Raw genomic sequence first — 14,678 nt, 5'->3', positions numbered from 1 at the left:
TCCAAAAAATTTACACCTTCAACAGACACACATCTTTGCTATATGTTATTCCTTGTCTTGTGTGTTTTTTTTTAGTCAAATTCCCATAAATCATAACAAGACTGTCCGTTTTCAAACAGCTTGTTGTTGTTGTTGTTGTTGTTGTTGTTGTTGTTTTTTTGTACAGTCATAGTATGTGGGGTTTTTTGTTGTTCAAACTCTTTGTTTTATTTTATACATGAATTGAGAAATATATTATGGATGGATGTGAAATATTTTTAAAACATATTTGGCACATATGCACGCGTTGTCTATATTTAAAAAAAAAAATGCCATTTTGTTATACAGGTGGTTAGGAAGTATGTGGTCCTATGTATATAAGCGCTACAAATTGTGCCCCTCTGCATCATTTAAGTTAAACGGACACCTTTATTTACATGAAGTTTTGTTCTGATACGGCCCAGTATCATCTGGCATCTCTCGATGATGTTTTGCTGCTCTCTACAGATGTCTTGAAGAATTACACTTCCTTTTTCCTAGTGAAATCTGCACTCCATACCAGTTGGTGGCGGTAATGCGCCATTAAGTTGTTTGACAGCCTCCAGTCCAAGGAACGACCAATGGAAAAAGAAGAAGAACGATCTTCGCTCTCAGGTTGAGGCGTTCGCTTCCTGTTGTGTGGTTGAATCCATCCTGGCTGGCTGCTTTTTACAAGGAGCAACCATGGCGTCAGGCCTGCCCGGTGTCGTCCTCCTGGCCTTACTATTTGCCGCTATGGCCGCCTGTGCGTCGGGTAAGTTTGGAAATCAAGTCATCGACTATCTCCGTGGTTGCTGTTGTTTCAGTTACAGCGCTGTTTATGTTTGTCGATATGAACGCATGAAAAACAAAGAAGAGACTTAGCTTCGTAATGACGTTAGCTGCCAAAACGATTCATCGCTAAAAAAAACAAAAAAATGAAATTGATGGCTCTTTATGGTCTTGATATATAGCATTGTTGTTGTTTTTTTGTTTTGTTTTTGTTTTGTTTTGTTTTTCTAGATGGAGTGATCTGACCTATAACTATACAGTTTCGTTTTTCCCCCCAAACAGAAACTGATAAGTCCCGGTGCACACCCCGGACATTATATTAGGTACAGGTTTTATATACTGTACAAGCAAACGTTGTCCCAGAAATCAGATATTATTTGTTCAGGATTTTCTCTTCAATTAACTTCATTAGAACTGAAATGGACTGTAGAGCTAAATATTTAATGTGTTCCACTGCTGTGGACATATGCTGTTCGAGAGGGTTGGGGGGGAAATTTTATTTCTTTGTGGCTATCATCAGCCACACGAAAAGCAGGACCAGCATAGAAACAAATCAAACAGATCAAAAATGCAACTCACCGTTTGCTTTATTGTGTTTTTTGTAATTTTTGTGTTTTTTCTCTAATTGAGCCGGTCCCATCTTGAGGTACAATAATGGGAAACAATGACATGACATGTTGAAATGGAAGCAAGCTGCTCAGTTCCTTTTTCTTTCTTTCTCTTTCATTTTTTCTTTCTTTCACTTGCCACTTTTTACACAGAGCGGGCTTGGTGCGTGGGAATCACCTGAAGGGACAAACCCGTATTGTTAAGCGGGACTGCTGATAAGGTCTCTTAAAGTCAGCTTTCTTTTTCTTGGCTTGCATTTGTCTCCTCATTTTGTGTTGGTAAAGTGGCCCTATACTCAACTCAACGCAAGCTTATCTATATAGTTAATACAGTCAGAATCAACACACTATTTGAGAGCACCTATCTTACACGATTTGCTCCTTTTCCTAATTTTTGTCGATGCGCTGCGAGACATTTTTTTTAAACTTAATTTTTACTAGCTCATGGCCTTAACTTAATACTACCATATTACATAAGTTAAAGTTAAAGTCCCACTTGTGTGGGGCGAAAATCGTTTTCCGCATTTGACCCAAGCCCCGAGGGAGTGGTGAGCAGCAGCAAGGGTCCGCGCTCGGGAATCTTTTGGTGATGTAACCCCCCAATTGCAACCCTTTCATGTTGAGTGTCAACTGTCAAGCAGGGCAGCAATGGGCCCCATTTTTATCGTCTTTGTTATGACCAGGGATTGAACCTACAACCTCCAACTCTCAGGGCGGGCACTCTACCGCAAGGTCACTGAGCTGAGCTGTTGAGATAATCAGTTTTACTTGTTTACACTCACAGCTTGAGTTACCTTATTTTCCAAAATAAAATTTATTTCAGATTCTACTGATCAATAACCAAGTACTGATGATGACCTCTCTGTAATGTACTTTATTTAAAGATTGAGTGATCATATTCATTTAAATGAGTTTTCTGTCTGTGATGGTGCTTGAGCAACAATAAGTGACTTCACTGAAACCTGTTGCTTGTGTTTTTTGTTTTGCTTCTGATGTGTTACAGCGGACACTAAAGACTGTCTGCCCTACACCGACTTAAATGGGCAGTATTATTCGTACGAGCGATGTTTAGTAGGATTCTGCTGTGGTGACTGCCATTCCAAACACTGCTGCAGGAATAGTTTTCTTCGCTTTACGGAGGATCGCCAAGAAGATTGGTAATACATTTTTCATTTTTCCTCACCATGAGACTGTGTATGACATTTAGTGTGGCTGAAAAATCTGCAGCAGTTTCCGTATGCATCTGTCCTTGAACGTTGCTTGCAGACATGTAACAGGAACTCGGTGTTTCCTTTGTGCGACAACCTAGATGGCGTGTGCATGTGCAATGTAACAGCAATGCAGGTCTTATTTCCTTTCATGAACAAACTAGTAAAGGGACATTGTTCCGGTTACTACAAATGTAAAAATGTTCCATGATGACCATTTAATCTTGCTGCCATTGCAGTGGAATATCATGTCACTTTCACAGACACTTTCCCCTATAACAAATCATGGAAATTGAAATAATGCATTCCAGATTTTGTTACACTTGAACCACATTGTGCTAAGCTGCCAGGACGGTGGAGACTCGTGTATCACTGACATCACTCCGCTACGTGATAGTGAATGTCCCTTTTTAACGAACAATTTGGGTTACGCACAAATTTTTCGTTGAAAAGTTACCTCTATTTACACACTGTTTTTGGTTTACGAACTGTCTGGCATGGCATGGACAAGCGAGGATGGATCTTTGTTGTTCTTCTCATGCCGTTTCACCCATCATTGGCAATGTGCATAACGCATTGCTGTAAACTGAAAACAGTTGGATCCTCAATCAACCAATCACAAATGTTTGACGTGGTAGTCTAAACAAAGTCTAATAAACATTTTATTCTCATCGCAAAATACTATTTTTATTTATTGAAATCTAGCCTCTCTTTAAATAAGCTAACGAACAGTCGTGCATGTTTTTGCGAGACGGAACTTCCACCTACGTGCCATACATTACCCAATCACAGATGCCAGAAGCAGCTGCAATTGCGGAAGTAGTTCCCATGTGGACAGGTTGAACTTTTGCTAAGCCGGTAAAAATAAGTGCTAAACAGTCAGAATGGCTCCTAAGAAAAGGGAAACTGCTAAATGGAGTGTTTGGAAGCGCTTTTGAGTTACAAACGAGGTCATTGAAGCTATTACGTTCGTAACTGGAGGTTCTCCTGTAGCTTATATTGACACATTTTTCCGTTTTGCAGTCAGTCGTATTGTTCCGTGTTGGAATTGCTAGATAGACAAAGGAAAAACAGTCAGTCATTTAGACCCCTACTTGACGTGAAGTCTTTTGAGATATGTTGACGGCTTCTCTATTCTCATAAGAAGTTTCAAATTGTACAAATTTTTCCACTGAAAATGTTTCTTTATATATTTAAAAAAAAATTTTTATCATAATACTTGTTTCTTTGTTTCTGTTTTCTTTAGTGAATATGACTCTTTCATGAGCTCCTCCCCAATGTTGGGTTCCGTGATCGGCGGTGTGATCTTTGTGGTGGTGGTGCTCATCAGCTGCTGCGTGTGTCCCTGCTGTTGCCTGTACAAGATGTGCCGCAAGCCGCGACGTAAGTCCGCCATCTCCCGTCAGTTCTCAACATCCATTACTGTGTAAATTGTCAGTCACTCGCTGGAAATGTGCTTGAAACACAGTATTCATCACATTTATTGCAATATGTGCCATCAGGCTTATCTTTAAAGAAATAGCCATCAGAGGATGGTGCACTGTGTGCCCTAACGGGGTGGGTAGGATATTCCACAATGCTGCATCTAACACGCAACAGGCTGTGTTGCTCGTTTTCTTCCATACGTGACCTAGAAAATATCCCATTAAAGTACCAATAAATGGAACTTTCAATACTGGCCTGTCCTGAACCATTGTAACATTTTTATAGATGGTTGTCAATAGGGGTGTTAAAAAAAAATAGATTCGGCGATATATCGCGATACTACATCGCGCGATTCTCGAATCGATTCAATAATCGGCAGAATCGATTTTATTTTTTATTTTTATTTTTATTATTTTTTTTTTTTAGGATTCACACCTTGAGCATGGAAGAATGTTATATGAACGGAACATTAAGCCTTAATATTTTATTTTAATGCTGTTCAAACATGAAACAGATTACAACCTCTATAAGACTGAAATTTCAGATAAATAAATAATACATTTTCATATAAATCTTACACTCTACAAGCTTACTGATTAGTATTTTCTAAATTTGAATGAAAAAAAATCGCAACAATCGACTTATAAATTTGTATCGGGATTAATCGGTATCGTATCGAATCGAATCGTGACCTGTGAATCGTGATACGAATCGAATCGTCAGGTACAAGGCAATTCACACCGCTAGTTGTCAAACAGTCACACCATTTCACTTAAACCACCTTTGTTCCTCATTTTCCATGCTCTGTTTGAACTAAACCGATGTATGACAGTGGTTTACATACCAGGAAGTAAAATCATTTCTGTCAGTTGGATTCAAGAGTCGTTTTTAACAAGTGAAAACCTGCAACTGATTGTTGTTATACCGTCTAACCGTTTAAAGTGAAGTAATATTTTCCCCCCCAGTGACTGTGAGTCATATTTGGTCTGTCTAGTTTTTGAAGACGCGCAATCACGTGAGTGATGTGCGGTTTGTTGGCCCACCGGCCACATGACTCTCATTCTTTGTGTTTCCAAAATGGGAATTTCCGCTTTTCTTCGCTCTGTTGGAATTAGTCTCACATAAACTGGAATTGATAATGAAAGAATGAAAAGTCCCACAAGCGTTTACTTGTATTATGGGAAAAGCTCCTAGAAGTTTAAAAGCGGATTTATACAATTCAGGGGCTGGAGCGCGCACACTCGTTGACTTGCTGCCAGCTGCACATAGTTTGTTGCCGAGCTAAAGTGCAGCAGGAATGTCAGAGCTCCACCTACTGTGTGTGTATGTGCATATGTGTGTATGACTCATAGTGTCCACGGCAACCACATGAGAGGAAATCAGGACCATCCCACGTCATTTTTGGGAAGTGGTCATGATGATCTTGGGGGGGGGGAAGAATCGTCTGTATGGTTTTGGGGGCGTGGGGGTCAAGAGACACATCCGTTTTCTTTGTTTTTTCATGAATAGGTAAAGTTTTCATCAACTCTTACTTTTAATTATTTAACTCAAAATTCCAACTTTTTTTGATAAAATGTGAAATTGTGTCTCCATATATTGGCCATTACTCTTTGTAAATGAGTCTTTTCTTGTAATTTCCTCACAGCGGTGATCGCAACCACCACTCACACCACCGTTGTGACCAACACCCCCCAGCATTACCCTCAGCAACCAACAGCGTCGCCCGGGCAACCGCAGCCCTACCAGGGGGCCCCTTATCCCGCCTACCAGCCCGTACCAGTGCAGCCGGGTTATGGGGGCCAGCCCATGCCACCTCAGGGATACCCGCCGCAGCCCATGCCCGTTATGCCCCACCCGGGACAGCCTTACACGCCGGGACCACCGCCAACTTATCAGGAAGCTAGTGAGTGGGGATTTGTACACACACGACAGCGAATAGCTCAAAACTCTTGAAGGGATACTTGAACTCCATTATTTTTCATGTACAATTAATACCTTTAAAACAAAACTTTGCACTTGCTGTCGACTGAAAATGACATCACCTGTGCTGAGGAAGTAGGTAACATAGCGACCAATCATGGCTCAGTTTGATGACCAACCCAGAAAACAGGTGAATTGTAATTGGCCGTTACCTACTTCCTCAGCACAGGTGATGCCATCTTCACTCGACAGCAAGTGGAAAAATTGAGTTTTTAAAGGTGTTAATTGTACATGAAGTAATGACGTTATCAAATTAATTCTGGACCATCCTCACGGTCCACACTATAATATCTATGACTTTGAGTGTGTGTGGCTTTAAAGCCTCACACACTCAAAGTCATAGCTGTTATAGTGTGGAATGTGAGGATGGTGGACAACAATAATAGTTTCACCTCACCATGCACATTTGTTTGTTAAATAATGCAGAATATGTTTTCTGATTAATTGATGGGATCATATGTCGGGGTATATCTTGCAAATATTTTTACTTGATTATTCACCCAATCAAGTACAAGTATATATACAAGAACAAAAAAGTAAACTGACTCAAATTTTAGACTAAAATGCCAGTGAAGGACTTTGAGAATTACAATAAAAAGTGCCGGGCAAGTATCTGCTTTTAGATTTTTATTTTTATTTTATATATATAAATTTCCATTTTCTAGGATAAAAAAAAAAATCTTTAACTTTTGTCATATTAAAATGGAAGAGTTGACCAAGCCAAGTGGACAAAAAAATAATAATAATAAATACCTGCAGATTAAAAGAAGACCCCTGTTAATTCCAGTGATAATTTTGTCGGTGAAAGATTTTTGTCATATTTTTTGTCATAAATTTATTTTTTAGACAAAAATATCACGGAAACTAAATTATAAGCCATGAGTTGAGACGATGACTAAATTCAATTGGCAATTTTGTCAAAAACAACACAGTAACAAAAATTCACAAAAGATTAATTTTAGTCAAAAGACTATAACTAATTAAAAATTTCATGTCAAAATGAACACTGGTTAATTCCCTCTAAAAGTGTAATGCTTGGTGTAACTTGACAGTCTAATCGATGTTTGTGTTATCTCCGTTTTCCAGCCGGCCCAGGCTACCCTCCCAACCCGATGCCTTACAGCCAGGCGGCGTTCACCCCCGGCCAGCCGTCCTATCCCCTGCAGCCCCCCGCACAACCCCCAATGCAACCCCCAATGCAACCCCCCGTGCAGCCGCAAGCCTCCGCTCCAGGGCCCCAAGACTACCTGGCCCAGCCGGCATACAACCCGGATTTTGTCTCCCCGCCTCCCAAGATGTGATAACGTTCACGTCGAGGTTGGCGCAGCACCTTCAAAGAATTTTACACTTTTCTATTTTACCATGCCACATCCGCCACACAGGCCGTGCATGCCTTTTTGGGAAGTTTGCAGTTCTCAGGAAGCAAGTCCAGATTTTTATTTTTTTTTTCTTCAACCTGCCCCAAATCCTTAGTGAGCTACTTCAGCTTGAACTATCTTGACCATCTTCAGCCATCTTTGAATATTTCAGTGTTATAATTGGACATGTTGTTGTGCTGATGTCGTTACTGCCGTTTAATCTCATTTTGCCTTCTCATCGTTTGCTGCTTCTGTCGTCCGCCAGTACTATTAGAATGTGTAACCAAGCGATAAAGTTTAGTTTTTGTGTGTGTCACTCATATATTATAATACGTTTTTGTGGCCTTGGCATTTTGGGGGGGTTTTCAAAGTGTGGGGCAGTCAGACTCACTTTACATAAAACTTTCATGTAATGTTCGTTAAGGCAAAACAAAATGTCAAAATATTGTGTTAAAAAATTTCTGTGATCACTATGCAGACAGAACTAATTAGGTGGCAATTTGCAAATGTGTTGTAAGGCCTATGTGAAGTTTCAAGTCAAAGCATTTTTGCACAAACCACAAGGGACTGACGTCTGCCATTTCACACCGCATCCTGCCAATCCGACAGTTTATACAGCATTGTCCTGGTTCTATTATCATCTTCGGATTATTAGCTAAACCAATGTATAAATTACAGCTTAGCATTGTATTTAAATCCTTTTATGTTTTTATTTTATATCGTCTATTTTACCCTTGTAGGAACAAAAAAAAAATCATTTTTTTTCTTTTAACATAGCCAAAGTTAACAGGTGTTTTACTTTTTCTTAACCCGCTCTGCGTCCGCTGAAGTAAGATGGCACGCCGCACACTTTGAAAATCGCCGCACCCGACCAAAAGAAGTGTCTCTTGGAAAAGTAGTGGTCAGTTATTGCTGGGGGGAAAAAAAGTAGAACGTGGTTTTGTTTTGTTTTTGACAATGGTGGGTAATAATTGTTGTGGAGTGAAGAGCTCCCAGGCTAAAAGGGAATATTCATTATGTTATGATTGAGCACGTTGGCCCAATTTTTCTGGACTCAACTTTTATGTTGTCATCATGTCTGCATTGTTTTTTTTGTTTTTTTGTGCAACCTTAGAATGTTTTAATTGTTCCAACTGGATGCAAATGTACCTGCAATGCATTAGTAGCAAAACAACCAAAGTTACTTTTTTTGTTGATACATTGATGCTAGCAACTGCGGTGCCTTCTTATCTACATAATGTCAAATGCAATATTAAGATGATAGAATTTGGAATATTTAGTTACATAAATCTGGTCAAGGCAAGATGACCCAGCAGAGGTGGTTTCGTTTTTCCATATCTATTTTCTAAAATATGCTCTTCTACTAACCGTCAGGATTAAGTACATCTTTCCTGTGCTCTGCACTGAATTGCCTCATTCATTTCCTCTTTTACTTGAAACTACTTGTGCTCAAGTGTCCTTTTTGCAAACCAAGCAGAGCCTTTGTTAGAATCTGACGTAACGCAAGCGCTGCAGAGCTTTGTAACCTCTTCCTTTTTATTTAGATTTTAGATGTTCTCCGTCACATCAAAGGGTGTTGATATGTGCCATGCGTACAGATTGCTCGAGTTTCTTCCTGTCAAGTGTGACCACCTGCCAGCTTAATAAATCAGAAATTCGCCTTGTATCAATGCATGTGAAAAAGTTTTGTGTGCAACCAGAAAATCACCTTCATTAATAAGTATCTCTCCTATATTTTGTCTGTTGTGAATTAAGATGTGTTTCATGTAACTGAGGTTTTCTAAGATTTTCATTACAGGTGGATGGAGTGCAGTTCTTGTGAGATAACAGGGTCCCTAAACCTCTGATTTACATGTTTAATACATTTCGATGGGTTCTTGTTAAAGGGATACTTATTTAGCCATTTTTTTTGCAGTCAATATTTTGCCTATAATAAATTTGATATTTTCATTATTTTTCATGTACAATTAGAACCTTTAAAAACACATCTTGCAACTTGCTGTCGACTGAAAATGACATCACAAGGGCTCAGGTAACCAATCACAGCTGGGCTTGTGAATGTCACATGACCAAACCTAGAAAACAGGTGAGCTGTGATTGGTTACCTGAGCCTGAGTCATTTTCAGTCGAAAACAAGTTGCAAAATGTGTTTTTACAGGTACTAATTGTACTGTACGTGGAAAAATAATGAAAGTATCAAATTAATTACAGACAAAATATTAACTTTTTATTGCTATAATGGGCTAAATAAGTGAAGTATCTCTTTAAGATTTAGTAACCAGACCATGGCCCAGGGGAACCATTTAGCTGTGGGGAAAATTATCGGTGCAGGTCACTCATACCGATATGTGGCATAATACAAAAGAAAAAAAAAAAAAGGCTGCCTCAAGTACTGTCGTATGAGACCAGGTCTAAGTCTGCCATCTAGTGGTAAATGGTTATACATTAGGCTACAACCTACAATTACAGTCGATGCATATTATTCCCTCTGCCCCAAAGGATTTTTCAGGGATTATATATTAAATATTAATGAAAGGGCCGCTGCAGGGGGCCACCAGTTGCCCGCTCATTTACTGTTTGTGACCTACCGAAAGTTTGTCACAGCCAGTCGCATACGTCTCAAATGTAGTTTTCTGTTTGTGTTAAAACTTTATACAACCCAGTTTTCCCTACAAAACGGCACCAAATCTTCTCCTGTAATAATACACAAGATGGGAGAATGCAGAAAGCGCTCCTCGCCCTTTCCTGTTCCCACAATGTCTCAGCAACCTGTGTCTTCTCTTCAGCTCATTTCACAGTTTTTCCAATGGGGTTGAGGTCTGGGGACTGAGATGGCCATGGGAGGAGCTTGATTCTGTGTCTGGGGAACTATACAATTTTCACTGTGTATGCTTCGGCAAAGAAAAGAAAAAAAACGGCGTTTAACACATCTGAACCAGGAGTGCCAATAATCATGAAGAGCACACCACAGAATGATGTTTCAATTATGTTGCCATTATTCAGTGATCCACACTGAGATCCCAGGAAAGAGCCAATCACTTCACTTTATTTGGATACATATGTCACTATTATTTTGATACCATTCAACTGTAACACTCCATTTATTACACCCAGCCGGTTCTCGGCAGGAATGTTGTAGGGTGACTATGTTGTTGGGTGGGACACTCACACACACACAGTATGTGCTAAAGCTATTAGTGTTTGTCTTTGCAGTAATGGTGTCGCCCGTTTTGTCCATTTTTGTGTTCGTGTCCTGTGTCATCTTTCTACCAGCTACATGGGGTGAGTTACCTTTTTTGTACAACTTTCAACAGGTCTGCTCTTTTTTGTGGTCCCAATACATCCTGGCTTGTCTTCCAGCTGAGGACTGTTCCAGCTACTGGGACGACAGCGGCGTCCGTCGCGATGGGCACGAGTGTGGCAACATGTTCTGCTGTGGAACCTGCGGCAAAAAATATTGCTGCGCTGAGAAGACAAGGCAGCTAACTCAAGAGCTCTGCGATGACTGGTACCAAAATTTGCACATAAATATTTATTCTGTGGTCATTTGAACCTCTGCATGTTTTTTTTTTTTCGGGGAGGGGGGTGAGCACTTATTACTACTTATTGTAAAAATTACTTTTTTTTCTTACAAAATTTCAACTATTGTGAAATTACATTTTTTTCATTACAAGTCTTTTTCTCTCTCTCTCTCTTTAAAGCTTCTCTCAGTGTCAATTTGGCCAAAAATATCTTTGCAATAGTCTTTTTTTTTTTTTTTTTTTTTTTTTTTTTTTTTTTTTTTTTTTTTTTTTTTTACCATTTATGACTGAAGCATCTTCTAATTAGTAAATTAACACCATAGCTGTTCACAATGCTCCACTGGCCAATATTCAGACAGAATTTGGGTTTGAATTTCCCGCCTTCTGTCTGCGATGATGTGACGTCATGTGCGCGTTGTGTATGTGAAGAAGGGAAAATAAAGTTGGGCTCGGGTGGAGGAGTGGAACTGTCACTTCTCCGCCTGGGAGACCCTGTAAGTTTGTGTGCGCGTTTGTGTGAGTGAGTGAAAAAAAAAAAAAAAAAGGAAAATAAAGGTTCATTTTTCGGCCACAGGTGGCAGTAGTGATTCGGAATTCACTTTTCTACAACCAGCAGCTTTAAATTATGATTTTGTTAAATAAATTGTTTTGTGAAATTTAACACATTTTACTTATAATATCCTGACCTTTTTGTTGTAATGTTATGACTTCTCTGGCGTTTTTTTTTTTTTTGTGTGTAATATGTTAATCAGACGTGCATTTTTGTTTGGCAGTTCTTCTGACTAGCAACAGTTTTCTCACAATAATCTCATCTTTTTTTTTTTTTACCCAGCAAAATGATGATTTTTTTTCAACTCTTTTCTTGCGATTTTCATTCTCACACAAATTGTGCTATCAATATTTCTTAATTTCGAGTAATATCTCTGCTTCCAAACCGTCAAATCAAAAAAGACTTGCGTACCCAATGCTGTAGGTTTTACAATGGTGACAGTTTGATCCCCTTTATGGGGGAAAAAAATATTTTCATTGTAGCAAAAGATTGACATCGGAGCTTCAATTTTGACCACAATTTGAGCGTTAATGTTTCTGTTAACGACGACTACTACTGGTTCATCTGCGCAGGCCTCGCTTTGAGAAGCACTCCAGGCCTGTCATACTTTTGGGCAGCATCCTTGGCGCAGTCATTCCCATCATCTTCTGCGTGGGTCTCATCACCTGCTTTGTGGCTCCTTGCTGCCTTCTCTACAAAAAGTGCAGGAAACGCAACTCGCGACAACGTCAAAGTGAGACCCCCCCCCCAATGTTTCCCAATGTTTACTGTTAATGTTTGCTTGTTGTTCTCTCCCACCAATTAAAAAACAAAACTGACTTTGTGTAGATGTGACATCCACCTTTGTCGCCGCACCCCATCAGCCGGCCTCCCCGCCTCAGCATCAGCCATCCCATCCTGGCTACCAGCCCGTGCCTGTCCCGCCTCATTACGGAGGCCCCACCGTACCCACAGCACCGGCGGGACTACCGGGATACATGGGAGGAGGTGAGTTCTTTTTCTTGAGTAGAGTCTGGCTCATTGCACAAGGATATGTTTGCACTTTTTTTTTTATGCATATCTAGCCATAGTTCACGGTGATATAGAAAAATCATCATGTCATGTCATGTGATCTCTTTGTTTTAGCTCCTCCAGTGTACACTCCAGGTCTACCGCCACGTCCAGATCAACATTCGCAACCTCCCTACAACCCTGCATATGGTTTCAACCCCTAAATCACACGTTTGGAAAGCGGCACACTTGTCATCAGTGTGTCAAATCATTTGGCATTGTGGAGCATTTTCGGGGACATCTGAACACGTGCTGTAAAGAATTGACTGTAGAATTTACACTAAATAACTGGCAAAAAAAGTTATTGTAAAATTAATTACTGTATATAAATTACAGTTGCTTAGAATGCATTAAATAACTGTAATTTATATACAGGAAAAATGTAAACAATTTACAGACAGTAATATCCTGTAATAGATTTTTACAGTAATTAACTGAGCTTTAACAATAATTAGTTTGCAACTTTTTTGCCAGTTATTTACTGTAAATTATACAAGCAATTTTTTTTTACAGTGCAGAAAATGGCCAAAAGCAATTATGAATAAATTAGCTTATCTTTAAAAGTGCTTCCTCCATCATAAAATAAAGAGACTACCGGTAATTGGGCGATTCCATTAGCTAGCTGTCTGTGTACTGTATTGGTAATTGGACTGCTTTTTATATCGCGCTTTAAACTATGACAGAGTGAACATATTTAGTGCAACAAACAACACAAGTGTAAATGTTTATTCTGCAGCTCTCCACTGCTTAATCCTCAATTAAAGACAGACAAAATGCTTGGTCGTAATGTCATGTTTGAAAAGATCAGACGGTTTTGTTCATCCACACTGCCTGCTGTCCAAGTGTACTGGCTCCATATGCCTGCAATAGACTCGATCCGCCACCAGAGTCCACTGTTGTTACACTTTGAAGACACAGAGGCTGCAATCCGCACGCCGATGCAGGAAAGAGAGTCGTTTAATAATGATGTCACCGTTCTCGTTCTTTCCCAAAGTATAAATCATCGTGTCATCAAGCCGACAGCAGAGGAGCACTCGGATGTTTATTTGGACTTGACCCACTTTTGTTGTCAGTCACATCTTGACAAGGTGATATTTCCCTGCACTGCAGCATGATGACATTTTATGATTAATGTGCGACTTTTCCCCCTTTCCTCGATATCCCGAAGTGAGCATCCAGTGTGAGAAAACAGCTGCACTCAGCTCAGCCTCCTTGAGGGAAGTAGTTAAATAGTCAGCATGGATGTGCTTGGATTTAATCCCGTAAAAAGAAGCACCACGCCCTCTTGACAGCACACCCCCTCCCACCCCTTACTCGATGAATCAATACAGTAATAGTGCTGACTATGTACGGTACTGGGGGTGCTAAAACAGGAGAAATGACCCTGCCCGTATGTGCTGCCTGCTTGAGGTCTAAAATAAGCACTCTCCTTGAGGTGGTGCTCTGACTGCTAATGAGGCTTCGCATCAAGATGCTGCTGTCATGCACCTTGTGGCACATCAACTTTTACACGGGTCTTTCCTGGCATCCATACGTCCAATTGCTGGGTTTTGTTCTGAGGCCTTCTTCTTCTTCTTCTTCTTCTTCTTGTACTTCTTCTTCTTCTTCTTCTTCTTCTTCTTCTTCTTCTTCTTCTTCTTCTTCTTCTTCTTCTTCTTCTTCTTGTACTTCTTCTTCTTCTTCTTCTTCTTCTTCTTCTTCTTGTACTTCTTCTTCTTCTTCTTCTTCTTCTTGTACTTCTTCTTCTTCTTCTTCTTCTTCTTGTACTTCTTGTACTTCTTCTTCTTCTTGTACTTCTTCTTCTTCTTCTTCTTCTTGTACTTCTTCTTCTTGTGTTTCTTCTTCATCTTGTACTTCTTCTTCTTGTACTTCTTCTTCTTCTTCATCTTGTACTTCTTCTTCTTGTACTTCTTCTTCTTCTTCTTCTTCTTCTTCTTGTACTTATTGTACTTCTTCTTCTTCTTCTTCTTCTTCTTCTTCTTCTTCTTGTACTTCTTCTTCTTCTTCTTCTTCTTGTACTTCTTCTTGTACTTCTTCTTCTTCTTGTACTTCTTCTTCTTCTTCTTCTTCTTCTTCTTCTTCTTCTTCTTATTGTACTTCTTCTTCTTGTACTTCTTCTTCTTCTTCTTCTTCTTCTTCTTGTACTTCTTCTTGTACTACTTCTTCTTCTTCTTCTTGTACTTCTTCTT

At 39.7% G+C, this 14,678-nt stretch overlaps 2 protein-coding genes across 2 annotated transcripts; both read left to right on the top strand.

Annotated features, from left to right (window-relative positions):
* The first annotated feature begins 602 nt into the window (after positions 1-602).
* LOC144023539 (uncharacterized) lies at positions 603-9,034 on the top strand. The gene is made up of 5 exons (XM_077529121.1): positions 603-772; positions 2,401-2,554; positions 3,852-3,988; positions 5,676-5,933; positions 7,097-9,034. Exons 1-5 carry the CDS (start codon positions 703-705, stop codon positions 7,309-7,311), a joined length of 834 nt encoding a protein of 277 aa, XP_077385247.1. The 5' UTR covers positions 603-702; the 3' UTR covers positions 7,312-9,034.
* Positions 9,035-10,487: 1,453 nt separating this feature from the next.
* Positions 10,488-13,265, top strand: LOC144024087 (protein shisa-5-like). Its single transcript, XM_077530166.1, has 5 exons — positions 10,488-10,650; positions 10,729-10,876; positions 12,012-12,172; positions 12,268-12,426; positions 12,565-13,265. The coding sequence occupies exons 1-5, from the start codon at positions 10,515-10,517 to the stop codon at positions 12,651-12,653; spliced, it is 693 nt and encodes a 230-aa protein (XP_077386292.1). The 5' UTR covers positions 10,488-10,514; the 3' UTR covers positions 12,654-13,265.
* The last annotated feature ends 1,413 nt before the right edge of the window (positions 13,266-14,678 follow it).

The sequence above is a fragment of the Festucalex cinctus genome, chromosome 8 (assembly GCF_051991245.1).
Source record: "Festucalex cinctus isolate MCC-2025b chromosome 8, RoL_Fcin_1.0, whole genome shotgun sequence".
NCBI classification, from domain to species: Eukaryota; Metazoa; Chordata; class Actinopteri; order Syngnathiformes; family Syngnathidae; genus Festucalex; species Festucalex cinctus.
This window is presented reverse-complemented; position numbering and strand designations above follow the sequence as displayed.

Excerpts from the sequence above, each read along its gene's own strand:
- LOC144023539 (XM_077529121.1), top strand. The coding sequence starts at position 703 with ATGGCGTCAGGCCTGCCCGGTGTCGTCCTCCTGGCCTTACTATTTGCC. Across the intron at positions 773-2,400 it reads TATGGCCGCCTGTGCGTCGG|CGGACACTAAAGACTGTCTG; the intron begins GTAAGTTTGGAA and ends GATGTGTTACAG. Across the intron at positions 5,934-7,096 it reads GCCAACTTATCAGGAAGCTA|CCGGCCCAGGCTACCCTCCC; the intron begins GTGAGTGGGGAT and ends TCCGTTTTCCAG.
- LOC144024087 (XM_077530166.1), top strand. The coding sequence starts at position 10,515 with ATGTTGTTGGGTGGGACACTCACACACACACAGTATGTGCTAAAGCTA. Across the intron at positions 10,651-10,728 it reads CTTTCTACCAGCTACATGGG|CTGAGGACTGTTCCAGCTAC; the intron begins GTGAGTTACCTT and ends CTTGTCTTCCAG. Across the intron at positions 10,877-12,011 it reads CAAGAGCTCTGCGATGACTG|GCCTCGCTTTGAGAAGCACT; the intron begins GTACCAAAATTT and ends TCATCTGCGCAG.